Genomic DNA, 25,708 nt, shown 5'->3' with positions numbered 1-25,708 from the left:
TGCATAATCCACAGCCAGATCATCTAATGACTGTGGTTGATGTGAGCTGCAGTCTAGCAACAACTAGAACAAGTAATGGGACTCATGTAGCCCTCTGGATATTGTCAGACTTAAATTCCTATCAGCCTTGGCCAATCTAACCAATAGTGAGAAATTCTTAGAGGTAGAGTCTAACTGGATCACAGGTTCTCTACTGCTCTTAGACCTTTGCCACAAAGACTTCTCAGTTCTGTTCTGTGCAATTACAGGACTTAGCTGGATCAAGACATATGGAAGAATCTTATTTTAGTGACTTTTCTTAAGAGTCAGAATATTTTTAACAGGATATGTATTAGGAATTTTTTTTCATTGTAACAGCATTTCCAAAACATATCCTTGTCTTGACACACTTTCACTATATGAAGTTTATGGCAGTAAGGGAGCCACATTCACATCTAAAGAGCCCCATCAGAGCCAGAGGACTCTACAGCTGAGAGCTTAAATGAAGGAGAATTTCCAAAAATTATCAGTAGAAAATAGCTAAAAGGAGGAAAGAAATCATGGATGCTACTGGGCTCCTTATTCTTCAGCCATGCTTCCTAAAAGATCTGAATTTAAAGCTGAAGAAAAACAAGGTCTTCAGCAAGTAAAAATCAATAATAATTTAAGCTAGTTATAAAAATATAGCTTGTTAGATCCCCACATCAGCTAAGCCTTTTCCAGTAATGGCTTCAGAGTGTTGCAGAGGTTGAATACAGACATTTTCTGTCATCTACACCACAGGCATATAAATCCTGCTCACTAGTGGTGAACAAGAACTGCCTTTAGATGAGCAGGTTAAAAGTTTTTATTGGTTGTTGATATATGTAAGAAACAATTTGCTAGTCTGGCTACATATAAATCTGAGGAGGACTTGTATACAAAATTGGTGTACAGGAATACAATTTAGTAATTTTGAGAATGAGCTACGTTTTAGTAAGGGGGAAAAACTGTTCAATAATCTTTCCCAACAGAAACACCTTGAAGTGCATGTATATGCCATGTAATACTTTTATCATCACTTGATGAAAACTACTATCTCTGGGTAAGAGGAAAAGAGGAAAAATTAATCAGACCACATTGCAATCTTAGTTCTTTCCACAACCTGGCTGAGCAGCTTTTAGCTCAAATTACAGCACTAACACGTACAATTTCTGAACTCACCACAGTGTCAGATGTTGAATGGGAACTTGCAGATTGACTCTCGTTAGTCTGGATTCTCCAAAAAGAAACAGACTCATCAAGATCTGGGGGTGAGGTGAGGGAAAGAAATAGGACAACCTTTTAAACAACCTGTTATTTGCCTCTTCCTGCCCACACCTAGTTTTGCAGTGGGAAACCACAGAGAATAAGGTACTCATTATTTGCCTTTATATAGTTGAGTACGTTTTGACCTTAAAAAAAAAACACCCTAAGATGTCCTAAAACTTTAGGAAGCTTTCAAAAGTGAACTAAACACAGCCCAATCAGATGCAGAAGAAAAGGTGGTTAAGACATAGTAAACAGGAGGTTAAGATGCAAGATCTATAACTGTCGGTCACCATAAACTGTTCTGGGTTACTGTTAGCTTTCCAGACGTAGTTCAGCTTCCATTCCACCAGTCCTGGACAGTCCAGCCAATGGTAAGGCATGAAGGGAATATCTTATGAACATCTGGAGGGCTGAAGGTTCCTCCACCAGTGTGTAACAGAAAATGATACCTATTCTTGACTGAAAAGCATACTAGTTTACGTTTTCAGGTACCTACTTGCTGTTTAATACATTCTATATTTCGTACTGTTTCATATTGTTTGCTCGGAAGTGTACACGTGAAGCAGCCCGCATTCTCTCTGGAACACTGCCAACAATTCTTTCAATTTAAGAAAGTTCAGTTGTCCCTACCAATACATGGGGGATCCATTCCTGACCCCCACCGCAAATCCAGAAAATCACCAATATTGGAGTTGCCAGTGGTTTTAATGGCGGTGCGCTCCTGCGCACACAATTTTGTCCCTCCCCACTGGCCGTCCGTCAATGGGCGAGAATGTGGACTCCAAGTCCGTGAATTGGGAGGGACAACTGTATCTCAAAAACCCAATCTGACATTCTTTGCAATGCACCACTAAAACAAGCACTTACAACAGAGAAATGAAATGCTTACCGGTATATAATTGTAAGAGCCCCACATTGCCTTTTTCAGCATCTTCTTCCCACTGTACTGTACTATATTCATCCCTCTAGACCAGTGATGCTGAACCTTTTAGAGGCTGAGTGCCCGAACTGCAACCCAAAACCCACTTATTTATTGCAAAGTGTTGTGTCCCTCTGGCTTTCCAGTAACAAACTCTGGCAAACTCTGTGCTGGGGAGACGGCACATGTGCCCACAGAGAGGGTTCTGAGTGCCACCTCTGGCACGCGTGCCATAGGTTTGCCATCACTGCTCTAGACGTTCTAATTAATTTGCCTCACACTTCTCCTACACCCAATTATTATTTCTTATTAAGAGAAGGAAGGCATTATCCAATATGCTTTTTTCATTTCCAGAGATTAATATAATTACATTTTGGATATAGCATATGATCAAGTGATATTTATGTGAGAGGCTATTTTAACTTTACACACACACAATGACAATACTTTAGAACAATAATGCATCTTAACCAGCAATCTTAAGTGAGTGAAGTTCAAGCTACATGAATTTGTTAGTGTCATTTACCATTTAGACTATTCTTCTCTGTTGCCAGGCTGTCTCCCAAGGAACAATGCAGATCAAATGTATACCGACCTAGATAGCACTCTTTCACCATCTCACTCAAATGCTCATAGAAGTGGCAGTGATATAACAGAGCCAGGAGGGCAGGTTTTCCAGTCAGAGATACACCAGATTCTTCATCATGCACACAAGGACCCTAGGAAGGAAGGGAAAAGACTAGTCAATAATCTCTCTTTGGAGCACAGATTCTCAGTGCATAGCATGCACACTCATTCCATCAGAATCCCTGTGTGGAATGATAGAAGGTATAACATCAGATTGTTCACCCTTGTCTGAGAATCTCAGCTTTCTTTTTTTTTTAAAGCCATTTTCTAGCCTCTACTGTTTATTTATATCCTACCTTTTGCCATGGACTGGAACTTAAGGTGGCTAATATATTGCTGCTGATACATGCTTGATAGGGATGCAAGCATTGCCAGGATAATCTCAGAAAGAAAGAAATCCTGAATGAGGTTTCATAAGTAGGCTTTCACCTGTTCCTACCCAGAAAGCAAAAATTGTGAAAAATGGTAACAGTGCAGAGAGGACGGTATCTCAATATGGATACTTAATACAATTTGCAGAATTCAGGTAGTTACTTCTTTATACCACAACAACCACTACTTGCCTTTTGTTTTTGTTTGTTTGTTTGTCTTATATACCACAAAGATTTTAGGTACAACAGATGAGGAAAGTTATGTATGGCAAAAAAAAAAACCTGTATAAAATAGGGTTGTGACCTCAGTTGGCATGAATTAAGTTTTTGCCACTCTCAAAAACTGAAAGAAAGGAAGGATTATCATTATTATTATTATGCTTTATTTATATAGCACTGTAGATTTACACAACTGTCATTTCCTTAATTTAATGCTTACTGGATTCCACTATGTCTGTCTGAAATGAAGCACACCTAATATGAGAACTGGCTTCACAATTCTATGCAGTAGTTTTTCTAGTTCTATCTTACAGAATGACAATCCATGTGCAGAAGATGTCAGCAATGTGCACTGATGGAATCAAGCGTGACAAGTGCCTATTCTGGGAGTATTGCAGATGTTAAGCAGGATGACATTGAACCAAAGTTTGGATATCTGGCTCTGCTGATGCCAATTTACTATTTTTATGTCTAGCACTTTACAGCCTCAGGGGAGTGCTAAAAACATTGAGTCAATAGAATGTTACAGTCTTGTGCATGCAGTGACTTCTCTAGCCTTGAAACCACAAAACATCTTGTGATCTGAAGACTTGGAATTACATGTGATGGTTTACATTAGACTAAATGACTACATCAGAAGAACAGTATAAATAGCATAAATATACCTCTTTCTTCAACATCTTCCAGAAAGAATTTATTTTCCAATAGTAGGGGGGGGGACCGTCTGAACAGTTATAAGATCAAAATACAGGCAACCCTCTGTTTTTGCGGGGGATCTGTGCATGCTGTGGGGTGTGGCCCATTGAAAATAACAGAGGGTGCCTCTCCATGAATATTCAAGACGGCGGAGCTCAAGTCCGCGAGAAAGGAGGGGTGATTGTAATTGCACTGAAAGTAAAACATCTATTTCCTATACTTAACCCACATACTATTCTTCTGCCACTCTTCTTAAAAGATGCGGTATAGCGTATATACGGTATATCATCTATAAGTCTAAAACTTTATGCCCAAAAATTGACCCCAAAATCCCAGGTCGACTTATTTATGTGTCAGTATGGTAATGTGATAGCAGCTCTTTCAAATTTCCCCATGTTGTTGGGAGAGAGTGTCTTTTTCTCTTGAGCCAAGCAGAAAGAAACCTAGGCGATTGATTGCGGTTAAACAAACAGAATCCCTCTCCCACCCATGCTGGCTGCTGCTGTCTGGGGAGTCAAGGGTGAAACCAAAGTTGAAACGCTGAAGCAAAAAGGAATCAGTTAGAGTCCCTCTTGCTGTGCGCACACATACATACACTGAAGATCCGCCAAGGTTTATCCTTGACTTATCCATGGGTCATGGCAAAATCTTTAATTTTAGCCCCAAAACCTGCCCTCGGCTTATACATGAGGTCAACTTATAGTTGAGTATACACGGTAAATATCTCTTTCTCCAACACATTCCATGCCAATGCAGATACTGCCCAAATACACTAATGAGAACTATATTATCCTAATCACTGCATGGTTTTCAACCAAACATGATTATCTTGCAAATAGGGAAAGTGTGCACCTCCACCTCTCCTAATCACATGTCCTCCATCCACTGAAGAATCTGTAGGAAAAGAAACTCCTGTAATTGTGTAAAAAGTAAAGGATGTGGGGAAAGGAGTCTAACAGCACCTTTAAGGCTAAATGATTTATCTTTTAGCATAAGCTTTATGGATAACAATCTACTTCGTCAGATGGAAAGACAGAGTCTTGCTAGATTCCGTTTTTCTCCCTTCCCTTTTTCCTTTTTAGGCTAACACTGATACAGTAGGCCCTTGGTAGCTGCTGGGGTTTGGTTCCAAGTGCATCCTTGGATACCAAAATCTGTGGCACTCAAGGATACCAAAATCCTATTAAATACAATGACACAGTGAAATGGTGTTCCTTATATAATATGGCAAAAACAAGGTCTGCATTTTGCATTTTATATTATTTTTGAATACCTTTATTTTCAAACCATGGATGGTTGAATTCATGGATAGAACATCCATGGCTATAGAGCTCCAACAGCATTTCTTTGACTACTGTAGTTATAGAGAATTACAGAGGTCCTTCATAATTATATGATTATGATTGTGACTGAATCATATACTATTCAGAAAAGTACAATTATTGGGTGATTTTTAAATGTAATAAATAAACAAAAGTGCAAGGAAGGAATTATATCTTTTGTCTATCTTTTAAAAGCTGCTCAAGAAATCTCCAGAGTATCAGAAATCTCTTCAGCAATGTGGGATGTAGATTGTTAAATCTTGGGGTAAGGACAAATTACTCAAAATTTGATTAGAGGCACATTCTATGAAATTGTTCCATTTTGTTCTTTTATCTTGGGATCCAAATCATGATCATATGCTAACTTTTGTATGTGTGCAATAAAAGCTAAAATATCAGTGTAATAGTTAAAGAACTATAGCACTAGAAACAGAATGTTTCTTCACACACACACACACACACACAGACAACTGCATAATGTGCAAATCCATCTTGCAAAAAATCTTATTTGCTAATGGAAAAAGGTAGAACTATTGTAAATATGAGAAAACCTACTAGAATTCAGGCTAATAGTTCATGCAATCAGACTTCCATCTGAAAAAATCCTATGTGAGTTTAGTATTATCCCTTTGGGATATGTGAGGGATTTTCAGGGTTATTCTGGTTTTAAGTTTTAATAATATCTGCACTTTGTCATAATACATAGGGATTCTAGATGGGAATTCATGCAGTTACGGAACTAATAAACAAAACTGAATATGGGTGTGCTTACTGCACAAGTGGGCAATGAGAATTACTACAGGGCATTTCTGGTTTTGCCTATTGTTAATTTTTTATGCTAGAATGTGAAGAATTTGTTCCTTCTCAATATTTTATAAATCAAATCCATTAAAATTGTTTTGAAAGCATACATTTAATATGGAAAGAGAGCAGTTAAGCATTCCTAAAACATTTTGAAAGTGTTGCACAACTATATTAGAAAGCATTAAGCTACAGTTTAAAAACTGATAAGACTCATAAAGACGGCTTGCTAAATTGTCTATACTAATCTGTGTTGGCATTGTTCTCCCCACAACAGGAATTTCATTTCTCTATTTCATCTTTTGATACTTCTCAAGCAACTGTATTAAGACATTTCAAAATCAATTCGTCAAAGAGCTCTTTAGAATACCAAGCACTTGCAAAAATCCCTGATTTCTGGTGCCTCTGTTTGGAAGCTATTGTCTTTCAGGGGAGCAAAGAAACACCACAATGGTTGAATATGTGACCATAAAAGAAAGAAAATGAAAACCTCTGGCTACTGTAACAATGAACTGTCCTCCTTAGGCCAATTACAGTAGCCATGGCTTTTGTTACTAAGCTCAGCAAAATGGAGGTCCTTTCATATTACATACTTACAGCAGGATTCCACTTTGACTGCCATGGCAACTTCCTATGGAGTTTAGGGAAAGATACAAGAGCCAGTGTGGTGTAATGGTTTGAGCATTGGATTACAAATCTGGAGACTAAGGTCTGATTCCCAGCTGGAGCATAAAAACCCACTGGGTGACCTTGAGCAACTCACATTCTCTCCGCCTTAGTGGAGGGCAATGACAACCCCCCTCTGCAGAAACTTGCCAAGAAAACCATGTTCACTTTTGGGTCACCAGAAGTCAAAAATGACTTGGAGGCACACCACAACAAACTTAGAATTCCCAATCAGAGACCTCCGCTGCCTCACCAAATGACAAGCTCCAAGATTCTCTAGGTTGCTGCCATGGTAATTAAAGTGCAACATGGTGCTAGAATTATGTGATGTGAAAGGAACTCTAGGAGTGTCATATTTCTGCCATGACTTTTGCTGCAGACCTGGGAAGGCATCAGCACCACTAAAATAACAATGGAAGCTGTATACCACTGTGTTTACGAAGGGAGTTTTAAGCTGGATGTGTTTAATAGCATTTGTTTATAACTGAAGAAGTAATAGACAGAAATATCTGGTGATTTGAGGGGTATATCTGTTCCCTTGTATCCTTTGGATCAATCACCCTCAAGAGAACAGGGCAGGAAGCCATGATACTATCATCTGAAACCACCAATAGCACTTGGCAATTCTGTAGAGAACAAATTGCATTTAATAATAATAAATAATAAACTGTTTATTTATATACCACTTTTCCTCGAGATCAAAGCGGTTCACATCAGGTAAAACTATGACAAACATCATAATACAGTATAAAAACAGTTAAAACATTCAATTAAAATAATAAATATTCAATAAAATTATCTAAAATAAGAAATTAAGTGGTCAAAATTATAGGCTATCAAGTATCTTAATCTAATTGGGGAATATTTCTCTAAAAAGGAGCCCTGGTGGCGCAGTGGTTAAATGCCTGTACTGCAGCCATTCACTCGAAACCACAAGGTTGCGAGTTCAAGACCAGCAAAGGGCCCAAGCTCGACTCAGGCTTGCATCCTTCCGAGGTCGCTAAAATGAGTACCCAGACTGTTGGGGCCAAATTAGCTTACTTGCTAATTTGCTTACATGCTGTTCACTGCTATGATCTTTGGAACAGCGGTATATAAATAAAAAATAAAAAAAGAGTCGGGAGGGTATGCTTGCTGGAAGAGCCTTTTTAAAGGCTTCCAATGTACCACTAAAGCGGTATTCCTTAGTATTCTCTCAAGTCGGCAGGTCAACAATCTTCTGGCAACATTACGTCCAGAGCCTGGATATACTTCACTGAATCCATCAATGGGAAGTGTATTAATTAATCTACAATTCAGATTTACTATGGTGAAACACTTTGAAAACCATTATGATGGGAAAGTGTGATACAAATACTGTAATAAAACTGAGAAAATAATTTCTGCAACATCTGTTGAATGTCTTCATGTCAATCAGAAATAGATTTTCCATTTACTGAAATGATGAGATCATGAATGTCATGTTTAGAAAGATGTTTAAAAAAATCCTTAGTACAGTGGAACCTCGCCATACGCGGGGGATCCGTTCCGGATCCCGCCGCGTATGGCGATTTCCGCCTATGCTCGAGCCCCATTGTAAACAATGGGGTTCGTGCACGGCGGCGCGGAGGTGCGCGGGGCACAATGGGCGCACGCGCCCATTCAACTGAATGAGACGCGCCACCCCTTCCGCCCCGCGCACCCAGCGGCTTGAGCGCGTACGCTCAAAGCCGCTTATAAAAAGTCCGCGTATGCGGAGGCCCCACTGTATATTTCATATTGAAACAAAGAAGTTTCTAACATAGACTTTTGTGGACTCCAGTATCCTCTATTAGGTTGTGTTTGAAAAAGTGGTCTAGAGTTCATAAAAGCTTGTGCTACAGGATTATTTTATATCTTTTTATACTGAAATAGACCAACATTGCTATGTCTGAAAACTGCTGCAATGGAAGGCTCTTAGAGTGCATGATATCTTGGGTTATTTTACATGGCATGTCTACATCTATTCTTACAGCAGACTTAGAGGTAGGAGGTGTCGGTTTGGACAGACTTTTTCATGTAAAGATCAACAGTACTGCGGGGGGGAGATTCTTTTCTCCACCTTCTGATTTTAAGAACATAATAAGAATCCACATTTTCTAACACTTTTAAATCATGCAGCTTATGCCCTTTCTACATTTTAACCAGGTTATGAAATACTGAACACAAGCATATTGAGGAAAAGTGGCAATATGTCAAATCAACTAGTCACCTGCCAAATGGTGTCTTTAACCTCTTCACTGGACAATGGGATCACCAAAAGATTCTGAAGAATAAACGCAGCCTACAAAGAGAAAACAAATTTCAACAGTGCCATCTGGCTGCAGTTAAATAACCTAAACCAAGCAGCTTGAAATACACACTGAATGGTTGCTCAATTCAATTCTAAAATATTTCTGTTTTAAGATTCTAGAAGCTATTATTCAGTAGGTTATCTTATTTCTGTGCCTCAATTTATACTTTAATACTAGATGGTACAGTAAATTGAAGCAAGGAAAAAATATCCTTCTCATTTTAGTAACAGAACAAATTAATACACAGAACAATAGTAACACTGGCTGAAATATCTATTATGCAGTTAATAGACAAGTACATACATTAAATGTAATTTTAGCTGCAATCTCTTTCATTGCTGATACTTCAGCCAACTCTCTGAAAACTGTTCTCTGCTTAATACTTCCCTTTTTATCACCTCTCACCTTGCTTGTATACCAAGTGCAGAAACAATACGTTGCCTTAACATTTAAAATGATCATGGGATGCTGTATTCATTCCACATTCCTCTGCTGTATCTAGAAACATCTGATCAGTATCATGAAACAATGTACAATTGGTGGTTTTTTGGACTTTTTTTTAGTGCCAGTTGAGCCCCAGCACATCAAATCTATCTGGACATATCTAGATAGACCACAGTAAAAGCAGGACTGTTGCGGGGAGCGAATAAGAGGTCAGACTTACCATGAATTGTCATATTTGGGTAATGGGAGAAGCAATCCATGACATATGAGTTTATCCCCATGCTCCAGCAGCTCAAGGCAGGAGTCTAAAATTCTTTTGTTAGGAATGCTGATTCTCCTCTCCTCCAGTTTGATTATAGTGTGATTCAACAGAATAGTTAGAGAAGCTTGAAAGATAGAAAATGTGACTGACTTTTTTTTTTTAAGCAGCCATAGAGTTGGGGTGAATTGCTCTTCCAGTCATCCAAGAATGATCATTACGGTAAGTCCAACTTCTCATTCTCTGCATGGCTAAAGGAGCAATCCATGACATATGGCATGTCCCCAAGCCTTACAACTCTCACAGGTGGGTCTAAGTGATATAACCTTTAGAACTGTCTGAAGAACTGTATGCCCAAAAGCAGCCTTTCCAGACTTGTACCTATCTATCTTATAGGGACTTATGCATGTTAATGGTTCCTTCCAACCTGCAACTTCACACATTTCTCCCAATGAAGATGTTACCTGAAAGGCTGTGGATGTTGCCATTGATTTTATGGAATGTGTCCAGACATTCCTACGTCATGTTGTGTGCGCACAATCATAGTGCAGATGGATACATGCTTTCAACCATCTGGAAATCATTAACTTTGTATCTCTGATACCCAGTGTTTTAGGATGAAAAGAAATAATTGGTGCCTCAGTCCTCAAAGTCTTTGTTCTGCTTATATGTACTTTGACTGCTCTTTTTAAAACAAAAGAATGCCACTTCTTCTCTAAAGGATAAGTTAGATTTGGACAGAGTTGGCTACTGGATTTCCTCACCCATTACATCAGAATATAAATAGGGACAAAAGAAGGATCTACAATCAGCACAAATTTATCTTCCAGAAATCTGAACAAATTAGGACTTATGGACAAGGATGCTAATTCAGAGATTCTTCTTGCTGATGTGCTTGCTACCAAAAATGCTACTTTAAAGGATAGCAATCTTAAGGAACAAAGATACCATGACAGAGCATCTTCTTCAGGTGCCAAAACCACAGACAAAGCTGCTGCTTGTCTTTTTGATGTGCTTGGCATCAGTCCCTTTTGCCTTCCTGCAGAAAGGCCAGTACAGTCAACCCTCCATATCCATAGATTTTTTGTCCACAGATTCAAGCATCCACAGCTTCAAAAATATACGTATTTTAAATATATAAATTACAAAAAGGAAATCTTTGTTTTGCCATTTGATCTAAGTAACACCATTCACCATGCCATTGTATTCAATGGACTTGAACATCCATGGATTTTGGTATCCACAAGGGGTTTGGGAACCAAACCTCAGCAGATACCAAGGGCCTGCTGTATGTCTTTAACTTACACACTATCTAGTAATATTACATTCAACCTTGACCAAACCTTAAATGTCTTCCAAGTTATCTCATACTGTATATTCTTTGTGCCAACTCTCTGTAAGATGCTAGTATAGTACTCACTACTCTTTCTGAATAGCCATGTTTTAACAAATACCACCTCCCAATATCCAAGTGGTCAGCTTTAGCCATTGTGGATTCAGATAACATACTGGATCCTGCATTAGCAAATCCTGTCTGGTAGTGGCCATGGTGTTCCTATTAACTCACATCTAAAACAATAATGGAAACAACAGTCTGCAGGGCCAGTTTGGTACTATTAACATCACTCTTGCTCTTTCTATTCATATTTGCTTTAATACTTTCTGAATTACTGGCAATGGAGGGAATGCATATAACCATCTCTTCAGCCACAAAAGTAACAGAGTATCATGCTGATCTAAACCTACATTTCCATTTATGGAAAAATATCTTTTTACTTTGAAATTTCTTCCAAGCACAAATAAGTCCACCTGGAATGGACCAAAGTCCCTCTGTAATGTATCAAATATTTGCTTGTTCAGGGACCATTCCCATGGCAAAATTCTGTTTCTGCTGAGATAGTCAGCTTTGAGATTTAAGGAAATTTTCAAAGAGACTTCTGTTAATGATTTTACTGTTCTCTCTGCCTAGTAGAAAAATCTTACTGTTTTCTTAAGGTCATCAGTATCCCTCTTAGTTGCAAATCTAAGCTTTCACAGATACGTTGTCCATGGTCATCTAAGCCTCCTGATTTATTATTTCTCTGAACCCTATCAAATCTAATCTCATAGTTCACAGTTCTAAGACATTTATACTGCATTTTCTCTCTGCCTGTCACCATTGGCCCTGAATAGTCTTCCCTAGCAGTAGACTCCCAGCCTAAGAGACTCGTGTCTGTTGTAACTATTACCTTTTCCTGATTTAATTTACATCTTGCATCCACCACCTTAATTCGTTTTAAAGTGTATAAGTAATCCTGTAATATCTTCTTTTTAGTACACTGGGCCCTTGGAATCCCTTGGAGTTTGGTTCCAGCACCCCCCCCCCCCCCCCCGTGGATACTGAAATCTGTGGATACTCAGGTACCATTAAATACAACGACATAGTAAAATAGTGTTTTTCATCATTTTCATCATCTGATGAGGCTGGAGAAGCTGCTGGTGGAGGGTGTGATGATGAGACATCAGAAATAACAGAATTTGATAAAAAGACACAAAGTTGATACCGATGGAATGGTAGAGGCAAATTATTGACACCGGAAAAGCAAACATCTGAGTGGAAGGGGCAAATAAAACCAATGAAGTAGGTAAGATATTTGTCACTGGAGCTGCATGTACTATACCCACTGAAGTCACAGCAAGCATAGTAGAGATTGATATAGGTACTGAAGGTGGAGGACAAACCAAGTACCAGAAATTGGAGACTGAAGAGAATGAGATACAATTGAAGAAGTGCAAGGTGATAGTGATGGAGGGTAATGGTGTAGTGAAAATTATGGACACCTGAAATGAGTAAGCAGGGAACAATGTTGGGGTGATCGGTACTGATGAGAGGACAGACACAAGCATAGAGATGAAGGGGGGCCAAGGAGAATCAAGGTGGATTGCTAGCTACACTACCAGTGAGAAAGAAAGTGTTTGTAATAAACTCAATAACAATATCAGTCATGGTAGTAAGAGAAGTATGAAAGATATGAAGCAGACCTTTTCCCATGAATGCTCATGACTATATTTGTATGGTAGGAGGGCCTGGAGGAAGCATAAAACAACTTCCTATGAAGGAAGACCATTTCCACCTGGGCAACAGCAGTGGAGGCCAAAGATCAGGGGAGTCTCTGTACCAAGACCAAGTAATAAACATTGGATCAGGTCATAACAACAGGTTTTGATTGAGGAAAATCAGTTGAATGGATTGATGGAGAAACTGGGTGAGCAAGCAGTATGGAGGTTTCTAGAGATGTAACCACAGCCAGAAGCTGGACCAGAGACTGAATCATCAACTGTGGTGAAGCCATAGATGGAACTGACTGGAGTGTCTAACCCACTTCTTCCATACAATTTCTGGCTGCGACTCTGATGGCAGTACTGAGGGTCCTTATGTAAAAGGTCTCTTTCATGCAGACTTCTTGCCATGAAATGTCTTGCCTTCTTTGCTGCTTGGTTTTAAAAATGCATCCCCTTCTGTCAGCAACTGACAGGGTAGCAGCAGCAATAGAGGTGGATGTAGTTGCTGAAATGGATGGAATGGTCTTTTCTCAGATGGAAAAGAAGCCACTGGTACTGATACTGCCCTTGGCTTTTGCTGCTTTGAGAGCAAAGCTGAAGCACATTAGAGACAGCCTCTTCACTCACAAAGATGTCTCTCAACAGTGGGCCCTCAAACACGAAGCTCTGTGAAGGGCTTGAGTTGTAAATCCACTAGATATTACATTTTTCACAGAATGACCCTCTCCAAGACAAAATAAACAGAGGGAATCACCATCAGAGAGTAAAACCTTTCATTTACATGAGGAACAAAGTTTAAAAGTTCCCCCCACTGAATGAAGTCATGTCAAAGCCCAAACTATTCAGAAGCATCTGAATAGAGAGGCTTTTGGGGGGAATGTAGGGTTGACCTGTGACACAACAGAGAGAGTCTGATTCTGCAAGCTGCCTTCCACTTAGATAACCACCAGACATTGTACAACCCAATAGCTGATTACCTTTTGGCCTTTCGACCACATGATCATATGACCATATTTTAACAAAAAGCAGCATATACAAACCTCTCTTCTGACCATGCTGCATTCAGATTTGTCCAGAAGGATGTTAATCACTGTTCCCCACAAACCTCCAGATATGTTCCGGCAGCTTTCAGCTAAAGCAAAGCAACCTGCTTCAACTGATGTAAGTGCTGATCCAATTGCAAGTGAAGTGAACTTGACCTAATATTAATGAAAATCAATTAAGTTTTCACTGTCAACTCCAATTTCCACTAAACCTATCTCTTTTTTTAAAAAAAATAAAGTATTACAAATTGGCTATTAAACCTAGTATTACAGCTTTTACATGATTTGCCTCAGGCCAGTTGTGGAAAATTTTAAACAATTTATTTTCCAGAAGATTGAATGCAAAAAATTAAACACTGTCTTAAACACCAATAACTTGTACAGTCAGCCCTCCCCATAGGTGGGCTTGGCTTACGTGGAAGGCAAGCCCCGGCAAAATTAATGTGGCATGTACCTGTGCTGCCGCGAGCATGTGCCACTGCGAACACACGCCCCATTATTTCCTATGGGCCTTCAGCATATGCTCTTTTCCCCATACATGGGGGGGGGGGGGCAGAACAGATCCCCGCATATGGGTAGGGCAGACTGTAAGACATAGGGTAGGCCTCTTAGGGCTCTGCCACAGGAACTAATTCTAAAAAGAGCTCCATGAGTCAAAAAGTTTGGGAACCCCTGCTCTAGACAATAAGTTTAGTACAGTACATGTAAAATGAACACAAACATATTCATTCTAAACATAAATGAACCAACATTTTTTAAAAATATCTTGTCTGTTCTCTATTCATTTAATGTTCTTTTCTCTGACATTACCATCAAAATAATAAGAAATAAGTGTTTCTCAGTCTGAGAATCTAGTTCATGCAAACAGTTTACACACACTGGTTCTTGCCCCAGGAAGGAAAAATAGCACCCCTCCCTTTAAGACCTTTTCTAAATTTGTTCTATCTGACCTTATTTAAGATATTTATTCTAGTACAGCACCAAATTGTTTAAAGTTTTAATCAACAACATCAATTGGGGCCACAACCTTCCCATTCCATGCATCCTGAGAATTCTGGCCAGCAGAACAGCACAAAACAAAATTATTAGATATTTCCCTTGGGATTTCAGCAGGGGAGCACTGTCAATACCCCCAAAGTAATTGTACAACAAAAAGGCTACATTTTTTCTTCTCTACAGGCACAATTTTACAATTCCATATATGGGAAATTCCCAAGAAAATTAGTAAGGAGCTATTGAAATGAACAATGATACTGACATCTACTGGAAAGGGTTGGCTTGTGCTACAGCAAAATATGCAAAATTCTCTTTCCAGAAATAGGTAATTGTGCTGTGGCAGAAAAGGTTAAAGAGGATTTTGTTACATAGTCAATATTTCTCACACCCTTTCTTGCACTGAGAGGGAGGAAAACTGTCAAAGCAGCTATTCTCTTTACTTCCATCTTCATTTCTAAGTGAGCAAACAGCTGTTGGAACAGATATTATTTAACTTTGCCCCTCTCCCTTTTTTCTCTTTCCTGGAAAAAAAATGTATCTTTATAATGATAATGGCTATTTTCCTTGAGTCGCTATTTCTATTTTCTCGCATGTTTTATTTATCCAGATATTTTTTTAAAAACACTGGCTTTTAAAGCTTCTGTTACCTATTGTCATTTTACTTTAGGTCTGAGTAATTTGTTCAGTATCAAGGGCCACATCAAAAATACATCAGAGCCAGAGGGCTTCTGCAAATTCACATCATTTAATCACTAGCTGAATTAACACATTTGTACACTGTTTTAATGAATATCCACAGATGCCAAAATACAGCCGGTGGGCATGGTGCATTTATTCAGCCATGTACCTACTCATTCATTTCCCTCTGACATATTTAAAATTAGGCCAGGAGACCAGCCCTGGGACAGGCAAGTGTGTGCCTTGTTTTGAAATGTCTTAGTGTCAACTTCTTACTCCAAGGTTTCCATACTGAAACTACAAGATGATTTCACACATCTGAAGAGCTATACAGAGTGTTGGATCTGAGGTAAAGCAGGTAAGATGAAGTTTGCCAAGGAAAGCAATATGTTCCTATTATCAATGTTAATTTTCAGATGGCGCATTGCCTTCTCATCTAAACTTTCTGTACTAAGTAAAAGGGTTTCCCTGCCAGATTTTTGTACAATTTCCAGAAAATCATGTGGGCTGAAATATCTTTTGTTTTCTACTGAACATCTGGGAGAAGATAATCACTAGGATATGGTCAACTTTGGCAACTTTGTGGACTCTTGATTCTCCATCTCATCCACACCTCCCAGAACAACTACCTGTCAGATCCAGGAATTCTGTTATTTTATACTAGTGTGTCACATCTTAGGCATAAAAAGGGACACTAAAAGGACCCCTGAACAAGAAATACCAATTTACCAGTGTAACCAGGACCAGAGCTCTCCCTTAAGGTTAGCTCACCCTTGGGAAATTAGCTCGAAGTATTGATTGGGTTACGCAGCCCTGGGATCATTCCCATGTATACCAAGGTTGGAGACCAGAATAACCACAGAGGCAATTCCTCAATGAATTGCATTTTATTTAAAAGGGGGGAAAGCAACATGCATTCTCAACAATCACGCACACTAGCACACAAGAACTAAGAAATAAATGTGTTAGCTTGGAATAGAGTAAGGCTATCTAATGGAGATATGACACCTGTTTGAATGCAGCTCCTCTTGATGACGTTCTGGGATTAGGAAAAGGGAACTCAGTCCCTCCAGAAGCCACTGGAGCTTGGCGAGCAAAAGTGGGATCTAGCAAAGTACAGTAGCACCTCTGCCTAGAAACCAAGCTAATCTAACTAACAAAGGAAAAGTTCCCTAATTTATAGGAAAGTTGTTCCCTGGGGCAAAATCCAGAGAGTTGATTGCACAAATAGTCCAAATCTTTGATACGCATAAGTAACACTTTGAAGTTGGGTCTTCCAAAGGTGTAACATAGTTGTCTGAATAGATATATTCCTGAAGCAGGATAGCTTTTAGTATCAGGTAGATGGAGCTGTTTACTCCAACCAGAGCCATCCCATTATCTCCTAGCCAGGCTCTTCCCCATCTCCTCTGAACATAAATCTTCTTGCTGACTTCTAAGCTAGCCAATGTGACCTGCTTGCTTCCACATAATAGCATCCACATTAGGATCATAGAGGCTGAGTTGACAGCAATTCTGATATCAAAGAGAAGGGATTGGTTTAGGTATGCTCAGGGCTAACATCAGTAAACCTCTGAGGGGAAATTTCAAATATCACTAGGACCATGCATATCTTATGAACTTCCATGTAAAAAGTCAGGAATAGTAGCCTGATTCTGCCTTCCAGCTCCAAATTTAGAGTTCGAGAAGGAAGCAGGAGAGTTGCTGGATTTGGTTACTGCACAATATAGGTGCTCACCAGCCACTCAGTAACTAGAACATCATCAACCTTTCACCCAAACTTGGAGCTGGGCAAGAGGATTGCTACCCATCACACTCAACACAAAAACATGTAAGTCTGGAGATGTCAACCAGCATCTTGTTGGTGAATTACACTAATGGCTGCACTTCTTCCTAGAATGAGTGGAGGCAAGAGGGGCTGAAAAAATCTTCCAACTCCAAGAAGCTCATTTCTCCAATACATCACTTCTTCAAGTGCTGCCAGTAGTGTAAAAGCATGGCCATAGCTTCTTACTCCGATCAGCACTGCCTCCTATCAACAGGATTCAAGTGCTGATTCCATAACATCAAATGTTTAACGTTAAAATTACAAACAAATAATTCCAAAAGATTTCACTGACCTCCGGGTCTCTATCTACCCATAATGGAATTAACCAAGCCAAGCCTTGTCGAGAAAGAGACTGCTCTTCCCTGCCATCATAAGGCAAGAACCATAGAGATACCCAGTCCTAAAAAAAAATTTTTTTCAGTGTTTTTAATGCTGAATTTTTATATTCTATTCACTATATGAATCATTCATATAATATTACATGATATATTCTGAAGGAATGTCATGTAGAAAATGAAGTGATCTTATTTTCTGCTGTTCCAGAGATTACAACATGAGCCAATGGATTCAAATTACAAGAAAAGAGATTCTATATAAAGGAAGAACTTCACTGTAAGAACTTTTGAGGTCTTCAAACAGAGATTGGATAGGCATCTTTCAAGAGTGCTTTAGAATATTCCTGCATGGAAGGAAATTAGTATAGATGGCTATTGTGGCCCCTTCAAACTTTCTCATTCTATCAATACAATGTATATGCCAATTCCAACATTAAATTTAAAAAATGTTGCATTCTAGAGTAGCAATGAGGAACAAATTCTCTGTGAGAGCATAAAGAAAAGGCAAAAATAGATATGATCAGATAATGACATTAATGCAGGGTTTTTACCCAGTCAACTCAATATCTGTCCCTTGCAATGCAGACTTTTTCTATGAAATCAATATATCTGAAGTTTAAGCCAGATTTTCAAGCCATATGAATGTCAAGACTCTGCTATGGCTGGAAATGTTTGTTGGTCAAATTAGTATGGATATACCTTTTCATGATATTGAAATGCATTTTTTAAAAAACCCATAAAATAAAAAGTCTAAACCATCTCAAGGGCCTCATACAGCTGTTTTGTGACATGACACCTTTCTCTACCATATGAATGCCAAAGTCTATTTGGAGAAGGGTCAAATATTCCTGAGGTGTGGCGCAATGGAAGAGTTTATCTTCAGGAATTGCTGGAAACATTTTTGGGGGTGTGGAAAGGGGGTTGCTGGTATTCTTAAATCACAGAGCCACATTTCCAATTTTTCTTCTAATATTTTATTTCTCCTAACATTTGCTCACTTATAATACAGTACTGTGGCACAAGGAAATAGCTCTCCCAGTAGCAGAAACACCACCACATTATTCTGTCCTAGACTAAATTTTAATCTAGACTTTTATTTCCCAAAGGGCTGAGGTAGACCTCCAGACACAGCAAGTTCTGTACAATCAGTTTCTATGTTACATGCTTTTTAACTTCCATTCTGGTTGGAACAGCAGGCAAAGAATAATAAACCATACACATCAAGAAACAAACTGCTTAATAGCCTTATTTAAAAAGAAGGCAGAGGCGAACTGCCAGCCAATTAGATCCAATGGAAATAAACATCATTCATATTCACACACACACACACATATATATATATATATATGAGAAAAACCTGACCGAGAGAAATTATATTAAAACGGTAGTAATCTTCCATCTCTGTAGTCTTTCAGAATTCAGTTAGCTGCTACTGCAGCACGTCATTCAAATCTATAAACTGTTCAAATTTTGCTCTATGGAAATATTAGCTCTTTTTAAGTGACTAAACAGATATTGATAGCAATTCTTACGCTAACATTACTCAGTGTTCCTCAAACAGTTTACCAAGGACCCCATAAACAATTCAAAATGTCTGTCAAGAAGAAACACAGTGCAAAAACATGATACCTAAATAGAATAATTTGTAACTACACGATAACTGAGATTAGAGCTATTTTTTAGTTCTCTTACCAGATTTGGGGCCTGAGCCATCATTTCATGGGACAAGTGAAGCAAACAAAGGATGGCACTCTTTGTGACACCTTTCCCCATGAAAGACATGGCATTTCCTCCCCATTCAACATAAAAAGATGAGATGACCTGGAATGAGGGTGGATAAAACAACAGAAAAATGACATGACAGTTTTGCTTCAATTAATACCTTGATACCTGTAAAGCAAAGTGCAGGTCTGAGCTGCTGACTCCTGCAAAAAAACACATTCTTAACTTTACTACACATATGGTTGCCAGGAAGAAATATACAGGCTTTAGCAAATACACCATAATACTGCTTATGAGGGAGTACACCCTATATGGTTAGTACAGGTATACTCAGTTCCCCATACTTCATATGAGAACACTGAAACTGCTTCTTGCCTTGAAACTTCAGTAACAGAATAGAAAGCTATTTTTAAATATAAAATCATGTTGCTTTCTCTGCTTTAATTCATTATATGCAGCAATATGCTTCCGTGGGTAATTTTATATAATGAATATATAATCAATACACACATAATTAATCGATCAATTTATATAATATGTAGAAATTCATTAATCATATCACCGTTGGGATATGTACTGTAAACATTTAGACTTAGCTTAATAATTTAAAAGCCTATGAAAGAGAAACACAATCTGAAGTAGCTACAACATTTTTCTTGTTGATAGTTATACATAAGAAACTCTGTAAGGAAAGATATGAACAAATGCATGATCCTCCTGGCACTTCTATCACACACACACACACACAGAGAGAGAGAGAGAGAGAGAGACCAAGATTCCACCACTGCTACTCTGACAAAATCCTAGCAGTGATCCTGGTAGCAAAATATGGTACTGGAGTACAGACCTTGTTTCAAAGCAGAATACTACATGCAGAGGGGCTGTTAAATTAACAGATCCTACCCACAGTGTTTTGTTTCCCAATTACATTAAAGTTAGCATGCAACTCACGTACTTCAAGAAGTCCTGCTAAGTATTTTTTACAAATTGTGAATGACTCCATTGTAACTGAGTATGAACTCCAGCCTGGGAGTGCAGTGACATGAACCATCCCCCTTAATGTTCTTTCCAAAGAAGGTAAGCCATAGAAGTGTGGAGCATCTGTTACTCGTAAATACTGCAAAAGTTTCAGTGCCAGTTCGGTTCGGAAATAGCCAGTAAGTTCTATGTCTTTTCTGCACCAAAAAGAAGATAGATGGTTCTAGTATTATACACTAACTAATTGAAAGGATATCCACAAATATTATTTGTATCTATTATTCATACTTCTATCAGGACAGCTAATGCATTTTTAGTTTAAACCAAGAAAGCATCTTTTGTGCGATCCAAAAGGCATGCATTTAGCCACAAACATGTTTTCTTAAGTTCAAGGCACCTTACTTTTTCATAAAGCTCTGAATCATTAGTCAAGAATTTCTGTTTTCACGCTGTGTTCCAAGCAACCCTAAAATTCCTCAGAAGATTATACAATGAAAGTATCAGAAACAGAAGACAAATATCTCTCTGATAACGTAATACAATATGTAGTAATATATCACATGTAAATTTTGCACAGGATAAATCCCAAACTGAAGATTATCATCAGCCCAAGAGTCTTATCAATAAGAGAAGCATGTTTTTGACTATTTTTTTTTATTTTTTTAATGTTCTTTCCATCCTCAGTTAAAGTAAACAGCTGAGCCTAGATTTCAGAAGTTGTTGGATTACAACTCTCAGCATGTCCTACTATTGGGAAGTGGTTGAGGCTGATAGGAATTGCCAACAATGTCATGAAGGGCCACACTTGCCCACTTCTATTCTATATCTTCTCTCCTTATTAAATTTAATTTTAAATTTACTTTAAAAACATATACAGTCGACCCTCTGTATTCATGGATTCAACCATCCATGGTTCAAAAATGTTCACAAACATAATTAAAAAAGGAAACCTTGATTTTGCCATTTGATATAAGGGACACATTGTATATACAGTAATAGGACTTGAGCATCCATGGATCCACCGAGCAGGAGGTCCTGGAGCCAAACCCTGGAGGACAAAGAGGAGCCATTGTACCTCATCTTTTCCGAAAAGAAACTTAATGTAGCTTGCAACAAAAAGATAAAAACAAAAGCAAAACTGATCCATCACAACAAAACTCAATTTGAGGAACTAAAATTCCATAAGCCAGAAGTCTTTAAGTCTCAAGAAGAAAATAAATGGGAATAGCATTGACATACCCTTGGAAAGACATTTTCTCAACTAAAGATTTTCTCCAATAATGAGGTGCCTAAAAGTCATGTTTGGATTGAGGTGCAGCAAATCTCAATGAGAAATACATTCAAAAAGTGGGGCCACCTTCAAAACAGTTGCACTCCTTCTTGCCACCTGCTGCACTTCAGAAAAAAATGAGGTTCTGGAACACTTTAACAATCAAATCTGGATTTGCTGTTTTATATGGACAAATCTTTTTACACTATACCTTTCAGTAACAGTCATGAAGCTGACCAGAAGTGTATTAAAGAAAGCAATTAATTCTTTCTGCAGTTGTTGTCTGACAGGAATCTTTAGGTCATCTGTTTCATCTTGTACCTGAGATTCTGGCTGCACCACAAGATCCAGTAAAGACTTTTGATTCTGTGAAACGACATCAGAATAGAATGGACAGTTCATTCATTCCCCCCCACACACACACACAAGATCTGAATATTCAGGTTGTCACTTACAACATAGAGAGTGCTATATCAAACCACAAACAAGGGGAAAAACTATTTAATAATAATAATAATAATAATAATAATAATAATTATTATTATTATTATTATTATTATTATTATTTATATTCCGCTTAATCTCAGGGAATCCAAGCAGATTACAGCAGTAAAATAACATACAATTAAAAGAGAAATGCAATAAAAATTCAAAAATCCCCAACCCTCTCCCCAGCATAAAAAGACAATGGAGTCCTAAAAAGAGATTAAACCAAAAAAAAGAAAAATTAAAAACATTAATGTACAAACACACTAAAATGAGATTAAATTTTTTTCAGGTGGAGTCCGGGTAGGGTAAAGGATAAAAGATGGAGGATAAAGGGAGGGGGGGAGGCAGGTCAACAAAGATGTTCTAGTCTGGAAAGGCCTGCTGGAAGAAATCCATCTTAATAGCCTTCTTAAAGGTTTCCAAGGTGGTAATCTGATGGAACTCATCCGGCAGGTCGTTCAAGAGTCTATTTCGGCACACATTTGCTTAGCAAATTACCAACAATAAATTGTATTACAAAACTGAATAATTAAATAATGTTCTCCAAAGCCTTCTTTTGCATAAGTTTCAAATGGCCACTACTTTTATCCTAGGTAGTGGAACCTCCCTAGCAGAGACTGGGCAGATTTACAGAGTGATGTCTCACTAGAAACACAATGGGCCTTTCAAGTTGATTTTTTTTTTCTTTTTGTGAAACGAATACACATTTATGTCTCATTCAATGCAAGAGTCCTATGCATCTTTCTCAGGGTAGCAATCCTGCAGGACATGGCTCACATTTCTCACAAGTTAAAAAAATTAGCATTTTGTTGCTGTGAAAACCTGATCTATTTCCTGTGCTTCTGGTTTTTTGTGACAGTGTTTGCAGAAAGGTTATTTTTAAGCACTGCCCTTGTGTTACAGCTTTGACAATATCCTTCTCTATTCTCTGGATTCCATATCTCTGTTTATAGCTCAGTTTCCTTGAACAAGTTCTCAAGAGGTTTTCCTGCTCTTCTTTCCTGCTTCTGATAGGTGTTGGAATGACCACCTGTACAAGTTGTGCACCTGACATGTCAGCATTTTATTTTAGAGCAGAAACTATTAACAAGAATTCTCTTGTAGGATCACGTAACAGCATGACTGGTCAAAAGGTGTTCCTGAGGCTTCATGGAGATTCCATGTGGCCCTGAGTTCCTCTGGATTCCCCTAAACCACCATTGAATGGTCTCTCCTGGAGCCACTGGAGCCAGGCAGCTTCTTGAATTGTTTGAACTACAAAATGCCATTTCTCAAAACCAGAAATTGATTTCACTCATTTCTGTAGCTTCCCCTTCCCCAGTTTTGACATTACATGTTTCCCAGGGCATAAATTTGGCCCTTGGACCTGCTGCTGTTGCCCATCTCTGCAGTAGATGTTTATTTCTTCAGCCAAGCCTTAAGTCCCACTGTCAGTTGGAGAATGAGATTAGATGGATCAATTATCTAGAATAAGTTAAGTTCAGAGGCTCAATTCCATGCCTAAACAAAGCCAGGAGGGAAAACGTGAACATATGGGTACCAAGGATGTTTCTTTCATGATTAACAGTGGGAAATACCTGTCTTACCTCTGTTACCAGCTCTTGCTAATTATGAAGAAAAGCCTCCTTTAAAAAAATATGTGCTAATCAGTGCCTTACATGCTTCAGGACTATATCCAGGATCCATTTTAGGTGTGTTACTTCCGATGTACTTTTCTGTTCTTTAAGCAGCTTGTTTAGAAAATTTATAACATCAACTAGGAGTTTTTCATCCTCTGAAGAAGCTGGAAGTACCTGAAGAAACCTTAAGCATAAAAAAAATAATTTCTTGTTATCATGAGACAGCATGCCTCACTGGAAAATAAATAATGTTGGGAAAAGGAGAGGGCAGTAGGAAAAAAGGAAGACCACGTTACATCTCTTATTCATAGAGTCACCATAAGCTAAGGAAATACCTGGACCAAATAGGCTGGCAAAAAGGTTCACAGTTAAAAAGGGAGGAGCAAACAGGGATCCAAAGACATCAGTAGAGCATGAGCATCAGTTGCCCTCCTATGGCTCTGATTAAGCAGAGGAAAATAGGAAAGCATGTATCTTAAGGAATTAAATTTCATATCTGATATAATTTTGCATAGTAGACATTTTGAAAAGAGAAATATGTACAAGACCAGTTTCATGTGTTTTGCAGCATCTTGTTCCACACACCATCAGCCAGTCAATTTGAAACCTCTCTCACCTTTTTTCTGCTAGGCACAGATGAGTTTACTACTTTCAAAGGTATTTGTTCTAGAGGCAAATGTTTAAGAAGACTCCAAATAGACTGGATATCTTTGAAAGTTTCAAAGCCAAATCTACTGTGACAGATGGCTTTGTAGCCAGTTATGCATCTTGCACTTACACACTGACCTGCTTAATGCTGTTTGCCAAGCCAAGCACTTCAAAGTGGCCCCACAAGAGCCACTACTGCACATTAATGCCAGTCTGTCATTCAGAATATAAAAATTCATTGTTGTGACAGCATCCCTAACTTCCCTGTGGGACACTGCTTGAATGATGGAATTAAGACAATCTTGCAGTCCACTGGTTGTGTGTGTTATCTTCAGTGTAATAAGATCCTCTGAGGAGAGCTTGAATGTGTCTACAAATCTGAAATAAAAGAGGAAATAAAAATGATAATTAAGCATGATTTTTTTTAAAAAAAGAAGAAACTAAATGAAGCAATTGATGTTTGTTATTCCTTCCTTTATTAAATAAAATGTTAGCATTATGTTAGTTTTGGAACTTTGGGCTAAATATATATATTCTGGTTTTTAAAAGATGGGTTACCATTTATTATTCTATCAATGATTTTTGTTTTTGTTTTTTAATGCTAACTATTATTAAAACTATTCACTATAGTACAGTATTAATGAGAGCTCAGAATATAGAATCAATATCAAATGAAAGAGGTGGACAGCTATCTTAGGCTATATGCTAGAACAAGGGCAGAGTTTTTTGTCTAACCTCATACAAATTCATTTATACTCTAGCTGGGTTTCAGCCATGTCTAGGGGAATTGGCCATTGCTTTCCTAACTATTCCGATAAGAGAGTGATGTGATGAGCAGTTGAAGGGTGCCTCCATGAGGATGCAGGTTAGATAGTGTTGAAATGTGTGTAGTGTGCCAGGAACCATTATTCAGCACTCTGCATGGAGCAAACAGGCCAGTCCCTGTACCAGAGATTAAATGGTCATAAATCAGACATTAGGAATAGGAATACAAGAAACCGGTGGCAAAACATTTCAATCTCCTTGGGCATTCATAAACAAGTTTAATGAATAGCCCGAGGGCCGTTTCAAAATACTCAAAACATAGTAATACTACAATGCCACAGACATATATATACAATGTTATTATAGTGCACTAAGTGCAAACCCTGGGCA

General features: G+C 38.3%; 1 protein-coding gene across 1 annotated transcript in view; it reads right to left on the bottom strand.

Moving 5' to 3' along the window:
- RTTN (rotatin) overlaps positions 1-25,708 on the bottom strand; it is a 117,528-nt gene that overhangs the window by 47,655 nt on the left and 44,165 nt on the right. The window contains exons 25-34 of the mRNA XM_089516951.1: positions 24,692-24,931; positions 23,945-24,089; positions 22,009-22,163; positions 20,505-20,724; positions 19,520-19,648; positions 17,785-17,892; positions 13,988-14,146; positions 9,121-9,192; positions 2,715-2,907; positions 1,183-1,265 (exon numbers count right to left, since the gene is read on the bottom strand). Coding sequence (XP_089373077.1) covers positions 1,183-1,265; positions 2,715-2,907; positions 9,121-9,192; positions 13,988-14,146; positions 17,785-17,892; positions 19,520-19,648; positions 20,505-20,724; positions 22,009-22,163; positions 23,945-24,089; positions 24,692-24,931 — 1,504 coding nt within the window. The remainder of the gene's footprint in view (positions 1-1,182; positions 1,266-2,714; positions 2,908-9,120; positions 9,193-13,987; positions 14,147-17,784; positions 17,893-19,519; positions 19,649-20,504; positions 20,725-22,008; positions 22,164-23,944; positions 24,090-24,691; positions 24,932-25,708) is intronic.

Source organism: Sceloporus occidentalis, unplaced genomic scaffold (genome assembly GCF_023333645.1).
Source record: "Sceloporus occidentalis isolate IW3139 unplaced genomic scaffold, rSceOcc1.0.p SCAF_3, whole genome shotgun sequence".
In the NCBI taxonomy this organism is placed as follows: domain Eukaryota; kingdom Metazoa; phylum Chordata; class Lepidosauria; order Squamata; family Phrynosomatidae; genus Sceloporus; species Sceloporus occidentalis.
The sequence above is the reverse complement of the archived record's forward strand: the minus strand, read 5'-3'. Positions and strand labels throughout refer to the sequence as shown.